The 16,662-nt window shown below is 42.4% G+C and overlaps 1 protein-coding gene across 5 annotated transcripts in view; it reads left to right on the plus strand.

The window, feature by feature from the left end:
- The window catches only part of PKHD1 (PKHD1 ciliary IPT domain containing fibrocystin/polyductin), a 391,543-nt gene that overhangs the window by 275,488 nt on the left and 99,393 nt on the right, over positions 1 to 16,662 (plus strand). For all 5 annotated transcript variants that reach the window (XM_030555225.1, XM_030555227.1, XM_030555226.1 and 2 more), the window contains 6 exons: positions 1,616 to 1,703; positions 3,760 to 3,914; positions 6,961 to 7,113; positions 7,442 to 8,320; positions 11,768 to 11,936; positions 15,866 to 16,026. In XM_030555225.1, coding sequence (XP_030411085.1) covers positions 1,616 to 1,703; positions 3,760 to 3,914; positions 6,961 to 7,113; positions 7,442 to 8,320; positions 11,768 to 11,936; positions 15,866 to 16,026 — 1,605 coding nt within the window. The remainder of the gene's footprint in view (positions 1 to 1,615; positions 1,704 to 3,759; positions 3,915 to 6,960; positions 7,114 to 7,441; positions 8,321 to 11,767; positions 11,937 to 15,865; positions 16,027 to 16,662) is intronic.

Genomic DNA, 16,662 nt, shown 5'->3' on the forward strand with positions numbered 1-16,662 from the left:
GAGCTATGTTCACAAAGGAACTTAGGCTTCTAGATAATCACTGGGATCCACTAAGCCTGAGTTAGACACTCAGGCGTCACATGAATGGAGGGAGCTAGGCACCTAAGAATGACTTCTACAAAAGACAGCATGCTAGTCAGCTCCCCACCTAACCTAGCCAATTCAATATTCCAACGAGAGGGGTTGCCCCACCAGTCCCAAGGAATTCAGCATCTATATGCAGGCTGAAGGGAGATGCCTCTCTCTTCTTGAGATTCTCAGGCATAAGCCCTCTCTTGGAGTTAGGTGCCTATATTATTGTTTTGCAGGCAATGATAGTAACCTCCTTTGGCCCAGTGGTTAGGGCACTCACCTGGTAGGTGAGATCCCTTGGTTCAGGGTGGGAAGGATTTAAACAGGGACTTGAAGCCTCTTAGGCGAGTCCCCTATCCACTGGCCTATGGGACATACTGGTATTAAGCTCCCTCAGTCTCTCCTGTTGAAGCTTTTGTGCTCTGGATTAATAAATACAGCATCACTGGAGAAAGGGGAATGTATCCTGACTCTCCCACATCTTGGCTGAGTGCTCTAACCATCAGGCTCTAGAGTGATATTCTCTCTCTATCTCTCTGGCCCATTGACTCTTTGCATATTTATCCAAAGTAGAAAAGCTTCAGCAGAGGACACCTGAGGGAGCCCAGCATTAGAATATCTAATAAACCAGTGGGTTGACCTGAACTGAAATATTTCAGTTTGTTGAAATGGTCCAAAGAGTTTCATTTTGAGAAAGTTCACATTAAACTGCGTTTTTCCTTGTGGCGGCATTTTGCCTCATGGGTTCCCTGAATGAACTACATTTTCCATGATGCAATTCAGCTTCCCTCTAACCGAGTGACATGGTGCATCATGGGAAATGTAGTCTGGCAAGGGAGCCTGGCCCTTAGGGGAGAATGGGGGCATCAGACACCTGAACTGCAACTCCCATGAGGCAATATGTCATCACAGGGAAATACAGCATAAGGTTGAAATGACTCTAAATGTTTCAGGTCAGTTCAACATTTGGGAACCCTGAAATGTTTTTTTTTTTAGTAGAAAGTGCTGAAACAACATGTTTCACCATTTCCAAATTGAAATATTTTGCAATGCTTCATTATCTGAAAAGTTTTACTATTTCAATTTTTCATCCCGATTTGGAACAAAAAGCAGATGTTGAAATATCAGAATTTCCCACGACAGAAATTCTGGTATTCAGTCAGTTCTATTATTTTTTTTTTAATGTAGTATTTACTTATTTACTTAGGTTAAGATTTTGAAAGCCAGTTAGGCGTTTTGCTACACAACTTCAATTTCATGGGAGTTCTGTGATTAAAGGGTCTACTTGTCTTTTTAATCCTCAACCTTATTATTTTACTAATTACTTATTTCTAGTCCTGAATATGGACAGTATTCACTTTGAAATTCAAATGAATCTTCATGTGATTCTCTCAGGTCTAGTCCAAGTGCAAAATGTATTGAAATTTTCAAAACTCTTTTGAACACTCATGACAATTTTTTCCTTGCATTAAGCCATTAGTGCTCTGAGTTTAGCAGAAGTCCTGCTCTTTCCTTAGCTTTTGGCTTTATATCTCTGTTCCAGGGGTTTATGGGAAGGTGCAGATTCATAGTGCTTATCCTAGGAAATCCTGGACACATCTTGGAAGTGACATTGCACCTGGCAATGAAAGGTGAGGTTTTGCTCAGACGTGCCTCCAGGGAATTAATTTAGCTTTCTGTGTGCACTTCTGCTGTTGTGGTCACATCTAGAAGCCCCAACAGAAATAAGGGCCGATTGTGCTAGTACCACACATCCACTAGACTCTAGACGAGTGCAGACTTCTCTGTCTAATGCCCCTTCCTGAGAGCCTCTGGAACCAGTGCTCGCTCCTCTGACTCCCCCTGTAACTTAAACACACCCTCTCTCAGAATCCCACCAAAGACGCAAGCCTTTTCAGACTCTCAGGAGGCACATGGTAGTTGTGGTATATCATGCACACAGATGCTTTGCACAAAGGTCTACAACTCTGCCACTCTTTACTTAGAAATACACAGGTCCATACAAAAATAATAAACCCTATCTGCATTTCCCCTCACTGCAGCTCACTGTTCCCTTGGGGGTACTTGGGGGACCATCTATATTCAGGAAGTCAGAGTCCAGCCCTCCCACCCCAGCCTTATCTGGCTTCTACAGCAGCTTCCTTCACCATAAGCTCGTGAAAATGGCCAAAGAGAGAACAAAGAGAGCAACTTCTGTCCTGTATTACCTACCAGTCTCCCATCAGGTGACTCTCTGGTCAGCCTCAGCAGGTGACCACAAGACAGATCATGGGCTGGAGAAAGAAGTGTTATCATCCCTATTTCAGAGGTGGGAAACAGAGGCACAAAGAGATGAAGTGAGTTGTCCATGGTCATACAGGGAAATCGTGACACAGCAAGAAATTGAACTCAGATCTACCAAGTCCCAATCCAGTGTCGTAACTGCACATTTGCATACTTTGTCTTTTACGTTTGCCTTTCTTTAGTGTAAAGCAGGTTAATAAAGGCTGATACACTGTATCAAAGTGGGTTATTTATGAAAGATGATGCTGAGGTCAAGGAGAAGTCATGGGTTTTCAGATCAGATTTGATGGGGATCCCTTATAGTGGATGCAGAGAAACAGTTGTGATAGGGATGGCCATGGTACAGGATTTATTACCCACTGAGAAGAAACTATGAGGAAGAAAATCTTGTTATTTAGGAGCATAGAGAATGGACCAGAGAACAGGCCTCTGGTACCATAGTGATGGTAATGGTAAAAGAACTAAAGCTGGCCAGAAAATGTTTGTTTTGTTTTTTCCTCTGTCAAGATTCAAATGAAAACCTAACATTGTTTTGGTTTTCAGAGAAAAATGTTCAGTTTTGTCATTTTTCGATGGAAAAAAAGGATGAGAGGAAGGATGGTCCAATGGTTAGGGCACTAGGATTTAGGGTTCAAGTCCCTGCTCTGCCACAGACTGCCTGTGTGACCTTGAGCAAGTCACTTAGCCTTTATGTGCTTCAGTTCCCTGCCTGTTAAATGGAGATAATGTCATTTCTCTACCTCACAGAGTTGTTACAGTAAAGATTATGAAGCTCTCAGATACTGTGCTGATGGGGCCCTATAAATACCTGAGGTAGATAAAACCCCAAAAGACATTCCCATTTCAACAAAAAAAGCCTTTTCCAGTCAAAAATAACTTTTTCACATAAAATGTTTGAGCAGTTCTAATAAGAACCTAGATTGCCAGGAAGAAATAAGATTAGATACAGGAGATGGGCAAATCAGTGGAAAAACTTTAAGGTAGGGGAAGGGTTTTTATATTGAATAAACTGAGTAACAGTATGTTTCTGAGTATTTGTAGGCTGTATTTCAATTTCCAACCATGAGTCAGCAATGAGTCAGAGAAGAGCTGACAACTAAAAGGAGGAATTACTTAATTAGTTAAGATGAGAGAAAATGAAAGCCTAGCTCAATATTTCAGCAGATTAGTGGCTGAGATAATAGTTGTGCAGGGCATGTTTCTCATCTGACTTTCTGTATTCCTCTTATCAAACTTCTTAGAAATGTATATTCAGTGTACTAAAAGAGGTGGGTTTATGTGGCTTATTGGGTATTCTTTGCTAGTTTTGCCGTGGCAAGATTATTGATCTCTTTCAGGAATTCCACGAAAATAGCCTGTCTCATAACTTAAACAGCATATCACTTAACTTTTGTGGGGTTACAGGATTTGGGTCGAGGATGAAGTAGACTGGAGTCCTGGTGGAAACATTGTCATCAGTTCCTCCTCCTATGACGCTCACCAAGCTGAGGTGGTCACACTTAAAGAAATAAATGGTCACAGCATTAGATTCCAGGAACGTCTCTTCCACAGGCATATTGGTAAGAAATCTGTAATATATATCACCTGCCTTCCCTTTACCCTTCTCCACATTCTTACTACTCATGGCGTGAGAGAATATCTGGCTCAGACTTTCCGTATGGCTTTGCCTTAACTGCCCATTTTAGATCTCCCTGTGAACCTACATTCCCTACCTCCACTCCTTTCTTCATGCATCTTCATTTCTTTCTCTAAATGCTGCTTCATGCTTGCATTATGTAGCAGGTGGGAAGTTCAAAACTGCTCAGCATGGGGACTTTTACTGTTAACTTCAGTGGGAGCGGAATTAGGCCAATGCTGACTGTTTTTTAAAATCCCAGGTTCTTTGTGTGTATGTGTAATAGAGATGGTTGAAATAAAGAAAAAAACCCTGTGATTTTAAGGGGAAAACTGTTGATTTCTTTTATTTGAAATTACAGAAAATTTGGATCACCACTCTAGTTAGTTGAAAAACAAGGTGAACCTTTCACAAAAACTTCATTTAAAAAAAAATGAAATGGAATTTCAGACCTTGAAAAATGACATAAAATACATGTATATGTAATATATATATACACAGATCTAAAATATGTATAGAAATATGTATCTACCTACAGACATAAATGTATTGTTCATAGTTTACTTATATGTTATTTTATTATAACATATAACCTAGTCATATTATTAATTCTGTAAAGCATTTTATAGTATATTTGTATAGAAGATGCTATATAAAATCAAGATGATTAGGATCTCAGGATTTGGCCCACTGATGATAAAGTCAATGGGACTCCTCCTGGTAGTAAGTTTTATGCCTGACAATAAGTATTTGCAAATCTGGGCCATTGGTTTTTACTTAGTCCTTACTCAGGCTAACTTTCATTCAAGTCAATAATAAATTAAATGGATCGGAACTATTGTGAAAGTTTTTAGGGAATCCTGTGGCATAATATCTACATCCAGCTTCATCCTGATCATTGCAGCAATATCTGAGTATTGTTTGGCAATAAGGGGTTAGTGTCAGAATTAAGAAAGAATGAATAACTAAATAAATATAGTGGCATAGATAGATTGTCAGGAGAGTCTTTCTCCATGTGATACGAAGGCACTCTTAGGGCTTGTCTACGCTACCGCATGGGATCGATCTAAGAAACGCAACTTCAGCTACGTGAATAGCGTAGCTGAAGTCAACATATTTAGATCTACTTACTGCGGTGTCTTCACTGTGGTTGATTAAAGTCAATAGCTGGCGCTCTCCTGTTGACTCAGCTGGTGCTTCTCATTCTGGCGGAGTACTGGAGTCGAGGGGAGAGCGCTCAGTGATCTATTTATTGCGACTATAGTAGACGCGATAAATCGACCCCTGCTGGATCGATCGCTGCCTGCCGATCCAGAGGGTAGTGTAGAGAAGCCCTGAGTGACTTATGCTTGGCTCAGAGCCATTCACCTCCTTCGTTCACCAGAGCTTAGATTTACTGTTTGCCCAACTAAAGACTTATCTCTTTTGTCTCACTTTTCATGAAGAGATGGGTGTGAGGAGCAGGGAATGGTTGGATGAGGATAGGTATTTGTGGTAGGATGATGTTTAGATAGCTATGGTTTATCTTAGGAGGTGGTCGGATCTTTTTTATAGTTATTATTTGGGCATTTTAAGATTTCTTCAGGCATAGTTGTTTTCAAAAGAAATATAAATAAATAAATACAGAGATTTTCATCTTTAGTTTGCCATCTGTTCCTAAGTGATCAAAAGTCTCTGACATCAAGTTAGCTTTTTCCTGTCTAGTGTTTGGTGGATGTCAATCCGTTTCGTAGGGAGGCCAATTCATGCACAATTCTGAAGATTGATCTTTTATATACTTCTACTTCAGTATCAGGCTATCCCTTGGAAATGGCCTATTCCCTGGTAGCAACTGCCACCTGACAAATATTTTGCCAGTGGGGGCCTCCTTCACCTTTTATACGTCTATAATTTGAGATAAACTCTCCCATGAATCTGCACTAAATGTTGTCAGTGATAGCACCTCTGGCTCTACACAAAAAGCTTCATCTGGTTTAGAATTACAGAGTATTGAAGGGAGGATGAAGGAAAAGGATAATGAACCATGGAACTCGTTTGTAGTTAATCTATGCAGAGCCAAACTTCACTTTTGGCTGGATAGAATAAAAGACCCCATTGTTTCAATGCATTGCAGCATATTTCATTTATAGTGAATCTCTGCTTGTGGGCTTGATGCTGCAATCCTTACTCCAGGAGAAGTGACACTGAAGCCACTTCAGGTGTAATTCCATCTCTACGGAAGTCAGTGGGAGTTTTGTCATTGACTCCAGTAGGGCCAGGATTTCATCCTTTGAATTTTACTGCAATAAGCAATTAAAGTTCCATGAAACCATAACTGAGATTGCTAATTATAAGTCAAAGGAAGTTTGCCTGCGTATGATGCTCAAGCAGATCTTCTGCACTGGGAGGAATATCACCCAACAGGACAAAAGACCTATACTCTATTTAAACCTTGTATTAAGGATTCAAGTGAAAATTAAGCATTGATCAGGGCCTTGTCTGGACCTTTTCTATTGGTGTGAATTTCCTCCTTAGAAAGACTGTGTTGTATTGTACATGCAATCTTAGTACAAGGTTTTTATAGGAAATTGGTTTTTAATATCATCACCAGGCTGATCACTATGTGAATTCATAACCCCAGGAAAGAGATCAGTTCCTTAGTGCAGCATACTAAGGTATTATGTCTCCTGCTGATATAATTCAAGAAAATGGAGTTGGAATCTGTCCATTGGTTTGGCATGCCGTAGTCCCAGGAAACAGGTTTAGTATTCGCCTTTACTGGGAACAAAAGAATGTTGGTAAAATACACTCTCATCCCAAATAGGGGCAAGCAGGGAGCCGTTTCTCTTTGTTGGTGCTTGCAGAGAGCCTCTGAGGAAAATCAAACCTGAAAGGCAGTGCAACTTCTGAGAGGAAGCCACACATCAGTTGTCAGATGAGACATACCTAAAGCGTTGGTTACTGAAACATCCTAGACATTCATCCTGTTTTCTCTCCTTGAAATGCCACAGGGCGTTCCCATAGCATAGAAGATGGCAGACGTGTTCCGTTGGCCGCTGAGGTTGGGCTCCTAACACGCAACATACAGATTAAGTCAGACACGGCTTGCTCTGGGAGGCTTCTTGTGGGACGCTTCAGAAATACCAGTGGAACGGAATTTGCAGGTAGTTGAAACTCACCCACTCAGTCCTATCCATATCAGTCCATCACAAATATTCTGTCCAGTCCAGATCAGGATGCTTTCAGGAGCAGGGGTTGTAACTTCTTTTATGGGTTGTACAATGTAGAGCACGTAATAAGTGCTCAGCAAATAAGAAATATTAACAGTAATAAATAACTTTAAAACATTCAGATTTTAATAGCACTTTTTCTTGTTTTGCAAACAAATGCCTGTTTTTGGCATTTTATTTATGTTTTTATTGACAAAGGCGATCATATAAGCCAATCTACCTGTAATCACCCTTTCATCTCTCTTCATTTACCACATTATAGGTGACCTTCGGCTCTCAAACATTGAAATTCTGAACTTTGGACCATCACAGCTTCCTGCCATTGTCTTCACTAACATATCTTTGGGATCCTCAATTATCTCTTCCAGCATTCACCATAGCTGTGGGGGTGGCATTCAAGCAGTGACAAGCAGTGGAATCTCATTGCGTGACAACGTGGTGTTCAACACGGTTGGCCCTGGCATTGACTTGGAAGGCCAAACTCATTCTCTCATCAGGAACCTTATCATTCTCAGCAAGCAGCCAAAGGGGTTACCAGACTGGGTTGCTGGTATCAAAGTGAACAAAATAGATGACTCTTACCTGCTTGGCAATGTCATGGCAGGTTCGGAGCGTATAGCCTTCCACATCAGAGGTCAAGAATGCTTCCTAGCTGGAGAGTATTTTGCTGAAAATGTGGCCCATTCAAGCCTTCATGGTGTTCATTTATACAGAGGAGACAGGTTTCAAAACTGCACCAAAATCACTGGTTTTCTGTCCTACAAGAATTACGACTATGGTGTCATGTTTCAGCTTGAAAGCAGTGTAGTGATGGACAATATGACGCTAGTAGACAATGCTGTGGGTGTTCTGCCAGTGGTGTACAGCCCATCTGCTAAGCAGCATCGTTTGGGGAAAAAATACATAGAATTTAGAAACTCTGTCATTATTGCAACAAGCTCAACTTTTGACTGCATTAAAGACAGGATCACGCCCCTTTCAGCTAACATGACTTCTAGGGATCGAGCTCCATATTCCCCTCAGAGAGGTCGCATTGGGATTCTGTGGCCTTCATTTGCCTCTGAACCAAGCCAGTGGCCTAATAATCCATGGCACAAAATAAGAAATTATGCAGCAGTATCAGGAATCATGAAGCTACAAGGTTGGTCTTCCTTTTGCATTACCCCAGTGTCCTGGTGAAAACCCATCCCAGGTAATTACATTCTGCCTACCTAAAATCCACCCTCCCCGGCCAGGGCCGGCTTTAGGCACTGCAGGGCCCAATTTGAAAGAGCTGCCACCAAAGACAGCGGCGGGACTTAGGCGGCAGCTCAAGTGGCTCCTGGTGCCTTCTGGCGACACGTCAGCGGAGGGTTCTTCTTCCTCAGCAGTGATCGAGCTGCTGCTGAGGACAGTGGTGGGACTTTGGTGGCAACTCTGTTGGCTGCCTGTGCCTTCGGCGGGACATCGGTGAAGGTCCTTAGGGATGTTGCAGGGCCCTCTTAGGGGTGTGGGGCCCGATTTGGGGGAATCAGGTGAATCGCCTTAAAGCCGGCCCTGTCCCCAGCAATCTGAAATGATTACAGCGGGTGAAATCCTGACCCCATTGAAATCAATAGCAAAACTCCTATTGACTTCAGTGCAGCCAGGATATCACCTGGTATTCTGCAATTCCTGGTCAAACTGTTTTGCAGTGTTACCATATGCTATTAAATATCTTCCACATTCCACACCAAAGACATCTGCCTTTCAGTGCTGAGTGAAATGATTTCTGAATTTGATCCATCTGTCTGATATATTGGTATCTATGTCTAGATAAGGATACCAAGTCAATGAAAGGTTTTACAAAATTAGTTTACTACGTACAAAGTTTGCAGTGCTTTGTGATCCTTTTTGATGAAAGCTCATAAATAAAAGTAGGACCATTGTTGTTGTTATAATGAATAATAATAATAACAACAAATGACTTTTGAGCAGGGATCGGCAACCTTTGGCACGGGGCCCATCAGGGAAATCCACTGGTGGGATGGGATGGTTTGTTTACCTGCAGCCAGGGCCGGCTCTAGCCATTTCGCTGCCCCAAGCACGGCGGCACGCCGCGGGGAGCGCTCTGCCGCTCGCCGGTCCTGCAGCTCTGGTGGACCTCCCACAGGTGTCCCTGCAGAGGGTCTGCTGGTCCCGTGGCTGCGGTGGACCTCCCGCAGGCATGCCTGCTGATGCTCTACCTGAGCCGCCTGCTGCCCTTTGGGCAACCGGCCGAGCGCCCCCCGCGGCATGCCGCCCCAAGCACGCACTTGGTATGCTGGGGCCTGGAGTTGGCCCTGCCTGCAGCATCCTCAGATTTGGCCAATTGCAGCTCCCACTTGCTGCAGTTCGCTGTTTCAGGCCAATGGGGACTGTGGGAAGCAGCATGGGCCGAGGCATGTGCTGGTTGCCGCTTCCCACAGCCCCCATTGGCCTGGAAAAATGAACCGTGGCCAGTGGAAGCTGTGATCAGCCAAACCTGGAGACGCTGCAGGTAAACAAACCAGCCCGGCCTGCCAGCGTATTTCCCTGATGGGCTGCGTGCCGAAGGTTGTCAATTCCTGATTTAGAGGAAGGCTGTAAAACCTTTGTTATAGACTATTACGCCCTTTCTTTCCTTGTGTCCTTGTTTTAAATGCAATGGACATGCCAAATGATATTTTATTATTTGCATTACCATAGCAGCTGGATATGTTTCAGATCTGTCCAGCTTAGGTGCTTATGACACCCCCATTATCATAGTATTTGAGCCCTTCACAGTCTTTAACCTACCAACATCTCCGTGAGAGAGGGATTATTAGGAACTATTATCCTCATTTAGAGATGGGGAAATGAGGCACAGAGAGACTAACTGACTTGCCCAAGGTCATACTGAAAGTCTGTGATAGTGGAGGGACTTGAACGTAGATCTTTCCAGCCCCATGTTAACCACAGGACCATGCTTTCTTACAGGTCAGGGTTGAAATGCTTTATCAGAGTTGGTAGGAGTGACTACCTTCCCGTCTGCATTAATCCTGGCTCTAACTGAGTCTTTCACTTTCATGGGCATTAAAATTCACTTAAAAAGAAGAGAGAAGCCACAAAAAAAGGGTTAAATACATTTTTACTTCTTGTTTTTATGCAAAATAGCCCTTTACACATTCAAGATACTCTACAGACATTAGTTAAGTAATATGCCTGACCACTCCATGTAGTAGGCAAGTTTCATAGAGAGGGGGATACCAACTGAGTACAGAGAGATGAAGTGACTTGTTTCAGTTCACACAACCAGTCCATGGCAGAGCCACATCCGGGCTGTGTGTATACTAGAAAAGTTGCCCCAGTGCAACTAAATCAATTTAAAGTTGGTCTAATGACACTAACGCAAACTTCTTATTTAGAGACTCTTAAACTTGGTTAAACTGTGGTTCTGTTGATTTAGTTTAAGCAAGATTTAAATGTATTTACATATTTAGGAGTTGCACTGATGTAAGTAGACTGATTTTAAACTGGTTTAGGGGTAGCAGCCGTATTAGTCTGTATCCGCAAAAAGAACAGGAGCACTTGTGGCACCTTAGAGACTAACACATTTATTTGAGCATGAGCTTTTGTGGGCTACAGCTCACTTCATTGGATGCACAGACTGGAACATACAGCAAGATGATATTTATACATACAGAGAAAATGAAAAGGTGGAAGTAGCCATGCCAACTGTAAGAGGCCAATCAATTGAGATGAGCTGTCATCAGCAGGAGAAAAAAAACCTTTTGAAGTGATAATCAATTATGCTGAAATAAATTTGTTAGTCTCTAAAGTGTCACAAGTACTCCTGTTCTTTAAACTGTTCTTTACTTACTCATAAGAACATAAGAACGGCTGTACTGGGTCAGACCAAAGGTCCATCCAGCCCAGTATCCTGTCTTTTAACAGTGGCCAATACCAGGTGTCCCAGAGGGAGTGAACCTAACAGGTAATGATCAAGTGATCTCTCTCCTGCCGTCCATCACCGCCCTCTGACAAACAGAGGCTAGGGACACCATTCCTTATCCATCCTGGCTAATAGCCATTAATGGAATTAACCTCCATGAATTTATCCAGTTCTCTTTCAAACCCTGTTATAGTCCTAGCCTTCACAAACTCCTCAGGCAAGGAGTTCCACAAGTTGACTGAGTGCTATGTGAAGAACTTCCTTTTATTTGTTTTAAATCTGCTGTCCATTAATTTCATTTGGTGGCCCCTAGTTCTTGTGTTATGGGAACAAGTAAATCACTTTTCCTTATTTACTTTCTCTACATCATTCATGATTTTATAGCCCTCTATCATATCCCCCCTTAATCTCCTCTTTTCCAAGCTGAAAAGTCCTAGCCTCTTTAATCTCTCCTCATAAAATGTGAAGATAGGGCAGGAAACACTCCCTCAGAAAGGGCTTGTCCAGGATTTGAATCTGGGATCTCTCGCATCCTAAGCAAGAATCATACTCCTAGACCAACAAGCCACTGTGCAAAGCAGCCTATAGACAAGGCCTTAGAATGCATGGCTCAGATTCCCATCCCTGAAGAAAATTCATCCTGCCTCTCCCAATGAGATGTGTTTTTATCTTTGTCAGAAGTCACCTTTACTGGTTTTACGAAGAGTTGCTATAGTGATGACAGAGATGTCTGCATTATGTCAAATCCTGACAGCGTGGGCATCATGTACCCAATCACAGCAGAGATGACAAGGATGTCACATGTCCATGAGCAGAACAAATTCTACTTTCATACACTGGAAACAAGGTAGTGTGCTTTGTTCTTAATAAGTAGTCCCATCCCCCCAGGTTTATAGTGAATATGCACTACTAATTACATGACTAGTCATATCTTTATCTATCTATACCTCACTACAAAATCTACACTTTCTATTACTGGTTACATCTATCTTCAAAGAGATTCATTCTTTCATTAGGAGTGATGGGATGAGAATTTAAGCTAAAGATGGGCCTAACTCAAAACCTAGATTCAGTACCTCCAGACTTCGGGGATGTAGGGTTTTCAGAATCTGAACTCAGGTGCAGACCTGAGTGTTGTAAAATAACCTAATTTCTACAATGGGTTGAAATCAAAATTTTGGATACAACTATTTTTTTTTGGGGGGGGGTCCTATCTGTCCCTCTGCTCTTTATACTGTTTTTGTCTGGGACTAGACATGGAAGAGCCTGGATCTTTCATATGGTTGTTTTCTCTATTGAAATTTGAAGACGTAGAGTTTGGATAGTTCATTAGATGTTTCTCCAAATAAAGCCTCCTGGAGTTCTCCTTTTGCTAGCATCTGTGTACCAAAGTAGCTTCAGGTAGTCATTGTCTTTATTTTCTGCCCACATAGCTGACTCCTCAATCCCAGGCCTTAGGACATGTCAGAAGCTCCAGCAAAAAGCCACTAGGTGGCTAAAGTGTCCTTTTTGTATGGGAAAATGAGTTTGATTTTTGCCTGTGAGATCACATCAGCAGCGCTGAGTGGAACCAGGCAGTCTGTGAGATGTCAGATGTGTGCCAGTCTAACTCATGCCCAGAGAGCATATCTGCTGAGCATAGTAGCACAGGGATCAGGAAGAAAGAGCACTTCTCTCTTACCTTAAGTTTCAGCAGTTCAAATGTGCAGAGTCCATGGGAAACGTGGGCGGGTTTATTTATTTGTACAGCTGGCTACCGAAGTACACAGGCATTGTCACGAAAGCTTTGCTGCAGCACTGAAGCCCAACGTGAACCCCAGTTGCCAGTCAAAACCAATCAGAGATGTTCCAAGCTGCTCTAATCCAGAGTCCCTCAAGCAGGCTGCCAGTGCTTTTTTTTTTTTTTTTTTTTTTTTTGCTCTGGGCATTAGTTTGTGTGTGGATTTCTGTGAACTGTCCAGCTCGTCAGTTCCCATTATATGTAACTATTGTTGAATCCAGTGCACAGTGTCATAAACAGATAGCTAAGGGTTAACGTCTCTTTCACCTGGAAAGAAGTATCTGAAGCACCTGACCAGAGGACCAATCAGGAAACAGGATTTTTTCAACTCTGGGTGGAGGGAAGTTTGTGTGTGAGTCTTTTGTTCTTTGGTCTTCTGCCTGAATCTCTCTCAGCTAGAGAAGGATTTTTTCTATTTCCTGCTTTCTAATCTTCTGTTTCCAAGTTGTGAGTACAGAGTTCATAAAAACAATAAGGGTTATTGTTTTTTTTCTTTTGTATGTACATGTCTATAATTGCTGGAGTGCTTTGAATTGTATTCTTTTTGAATAAGGCTGTTTATTCAATATTCTTTTAAACAAATGACCCTGTATTTGTCACCTTAATACAGAGAGACCATTTTTATGTATTTTTCTTTCTTTTTATATAAAGCTTTCTTTTTAAGACCTGTTGGAGTTTTTCTTTAGGGGGGAACTCCAGGGAATTGAGTCTGTAGCTCACCAGGGAATTGGTGGGAGGAAGAAGTCAGGGGGAAATCTGTGTGTGTTAGATTTTGACTTTGCATTCCCTCTGGGTGAAGAGGGAAGTGCTTGTGTTTCCAGGACTGGAAATAGAGAGGGTGGACTCCCTCTGTTTAGATTCACGGAGTTTGCTTCTGTGTATCTCTCCAGGAACACCTGGAGGGGGGAAGGGAAAAGGTTTATTTCCCTTTGTTGTGAGACTCAAGGGATTTTGGTCTTGGGGTCCCCAGGGAAGGTTTTTTGGGGGACCAGAGTGCCCCAAAACACTCTAATTTTTTGGGTGGTGGCAGCTTTACCCGGTCCAAGCTGGTAACTAAGCTTGGAGGTTTTCATGCTAACTCCCATATTTTGGACGCTAAGGTCCAAATCTGGGACTAGGTTATGATAACAGTATTACGCTATTTGTGACTGGCTGCACACACAATGCATTGCAAAAACTGATCATTATCAAACATGGTCGATGGACATACAGAATACAAAGTGATTTCTAAGCATCCTGCTAAACCTGTGGGTAAGGTTCAGACTTTTATTGTTGCTTCTGGATCCTCTGCAGACATTTATTAAACCCAAGCTTTTAAAAACTGTGGGTCAATTTGTGGCCCATTCTATGGCCTCATTGTGCTGCTTCTGCCTTGCAAAAGAGCCATAAAGCTACCCTTGAGTGGGAGGCAGGACTGGGCATGGCGAGAGCACGTCAAACTGTGGTGATCATCAGCCAGAATAAACGTCCACTGGTGGCAGTAACAAGATGGAATGATGTCTGTGCTAAGATGTGCCAGGACTGAACCAGCCCCGGGGGATCTTCATTCCCCATCTCTCTTGAGCTGTGCAGAGTAGAGCTTTGATCCAATTGTTTCTCTGCCCTATTAAGACACTGATCGGTTTACCCTGTTCAAAACAACAATCAGTGGGCTTTGCGTAAGGGAGTTCCACAGAAATCAAGAAATCAGACAGATCGCAGAGCATTGTTTCCTTGTGCTCCTCCGTCTGTCTGCATCCATCTGTTGTCTCTTGTCTCAAACTAAAATTATGAGCCTCTTGGGGCAGAGACCATCTTTTTGTTTTGTGTTTGTACAGCAGCTGGCACAATGAGATCCATGACTAGAGCTCCTGGGCACAACAGTAACTCAAATAATAAATATCAATAATAGAGATGAGCAGTATTAGAATCCATGACACTCTGCACTCCTCCATTGATAATGGGAAGAGTACGGCTACTCGGAGTTCCAAACCTAGTGATCAATTTCCTGTTTTTCATGCTGTATGTCCCTGCACTACTCCAAAAGATGCTATCTAGTGGTACACACACCAGCTACCAGGATGTCCCTGGCTCCTTCTTGAACCATTATCCTTTGTAAGATTTCCTCTCAACAACAGGTTCACTCGAAGCTTGGCCCACACTCTCCTAAAACTCAGCCCAAGTTTGCTGAGATTCATTTCAAAAGAACACCCAAAACCAGCTTGGGCCTACTTTGAGTTTTTGTTAGAGTCTCTCCAAACTCTAGTTTGGAGCCATTACTGTAGAATTCTGTCACCTTTTTGTATGTATGTAAGTAAGCATGGTTTAATTCAGTTCTGAAGAGCTGAACCTACAGGTAAAAAGACCTGGGCATTTCTTGCTCTGTAGATAGAACTGTATGGCATAGCCATTTTCATCCTGCTATGAATGATACAGGAGTTACAAGCCTGTGGATACTGATGAGTGACTCCTGAGGCACTATGGTTCTCTGAAGTGTTGAACTGTTTGATGAAGCAAAATCAGAATATACCTGAGGTTTATGAGGATGCTTGGATCTCGATACAAATTTTGTGGCTAGTCTTTCCCTCCAAAGAACTGAGCCAAACCCCTGAGGGGCTATTGCCCCTCCCACAGAGAGGTGAATGGGAATTAACTGTATCCTAGAGGGCAGAAGCCTGCTTCTGAGTCTGATCACTGCCAGCGTTTGGGAGATTGGGATCCAGATCTCAGTTTTGTGGATTGGCCCATCCATGATGAAAAGGAACATCGCTGCAGAATTTCATGATGATAGAGCAAGTCAGACCTGCTCCATATCATCAGATTTCACCAGTTATCCCTTATTTCCCTTTCTCACTTTTTTAGCAAGCAGGTTAATTCACATGAATGTTGTGGTAATTTGTGTATGTAAAAAAAAATAATTTTTTTTTCCCAGTGGTGAAAATAACTTCAGAAGGCCAATACAATGTAATTTCTCTGGCTGTCTTCTCAACAATAATACTCTTCCTCCTCTCCATCAGCATCAATGGATCCAAGGACTTTGAATATCTTGAGATGAGATGTGAAGGCTCAAGAAAGGCTCTCTTCAAGGATCTGGATGGAAGTGCCCTGGGCCTACAACCACCTGTGTCAGTTTTCCCAAAGTCTAAGTCTGAATGGACAGAATCCTGTTTGCATGCTGGTAAGTAGCACACGAAGATTGTGCAGTATCTGAAAAATTTTGCTAAACCTTGGGCAGTGCATTGACTAACCAGTCTTGGGAGAAATACCAGTGGGTTGTCATCCTTTGGGATCCTGAATAGCTTGTGGGCTTAGATTCCACAGCACTTTTCATTAAAGGAGGCTGCTTTATATATTGATCAATGGAAGGGCTTGGGAATCTGACCTGCTGTGGGGTGAGGCACTTACCCCTCTGTGCTTTAATTGATCTTTCTGTAAAACAAGGGTGATTATATTTACCCATCTGCAAAGTGCTTTGGGATCCTTGAATGAGAGGTGCTGTTAGGGCAAAATAATAATAATAATAATAATTGTCCCAGTGAGGATTTTTATTCATTTCCTGCTGAGGAGAGTATCTGGCTGAAAATCCAGGCCAGCAGTTCAGAGAGTACTTTCTCTTGTTTAAAAAGACCCATCTTGCTCAGTAACCGCATTCTGAAAGTTCACACAGCAAGGCTCCATTCTCATCCTGATTAAAACTCTGCTCTGTGATTCCAAATAAACTCTTTAATTACAATTAGCATTTCCCGAACCTGCTGCTGATGGCGGCCATTTTGCAGAGAAGTCGCCTCATTTGTGACTCTGGCAGTATGGTAGG

The sequence above is a fragment of the Gopherus evgoodei genome, chromosome 3, assembly GCF_007399415.2.
Source record: "Gopherus evgoodei ecotype Sinaloan lineage chromosome 3, rGopEvg1_v1.p, whole genome shotgun sequence".
Classification (NCBI taxonomy): domain Eukaryota; kingdom Metazoa; phylum Chordata; order Testudines; family Testudinidae; genus Gopherus; species Gopherus evgoodei.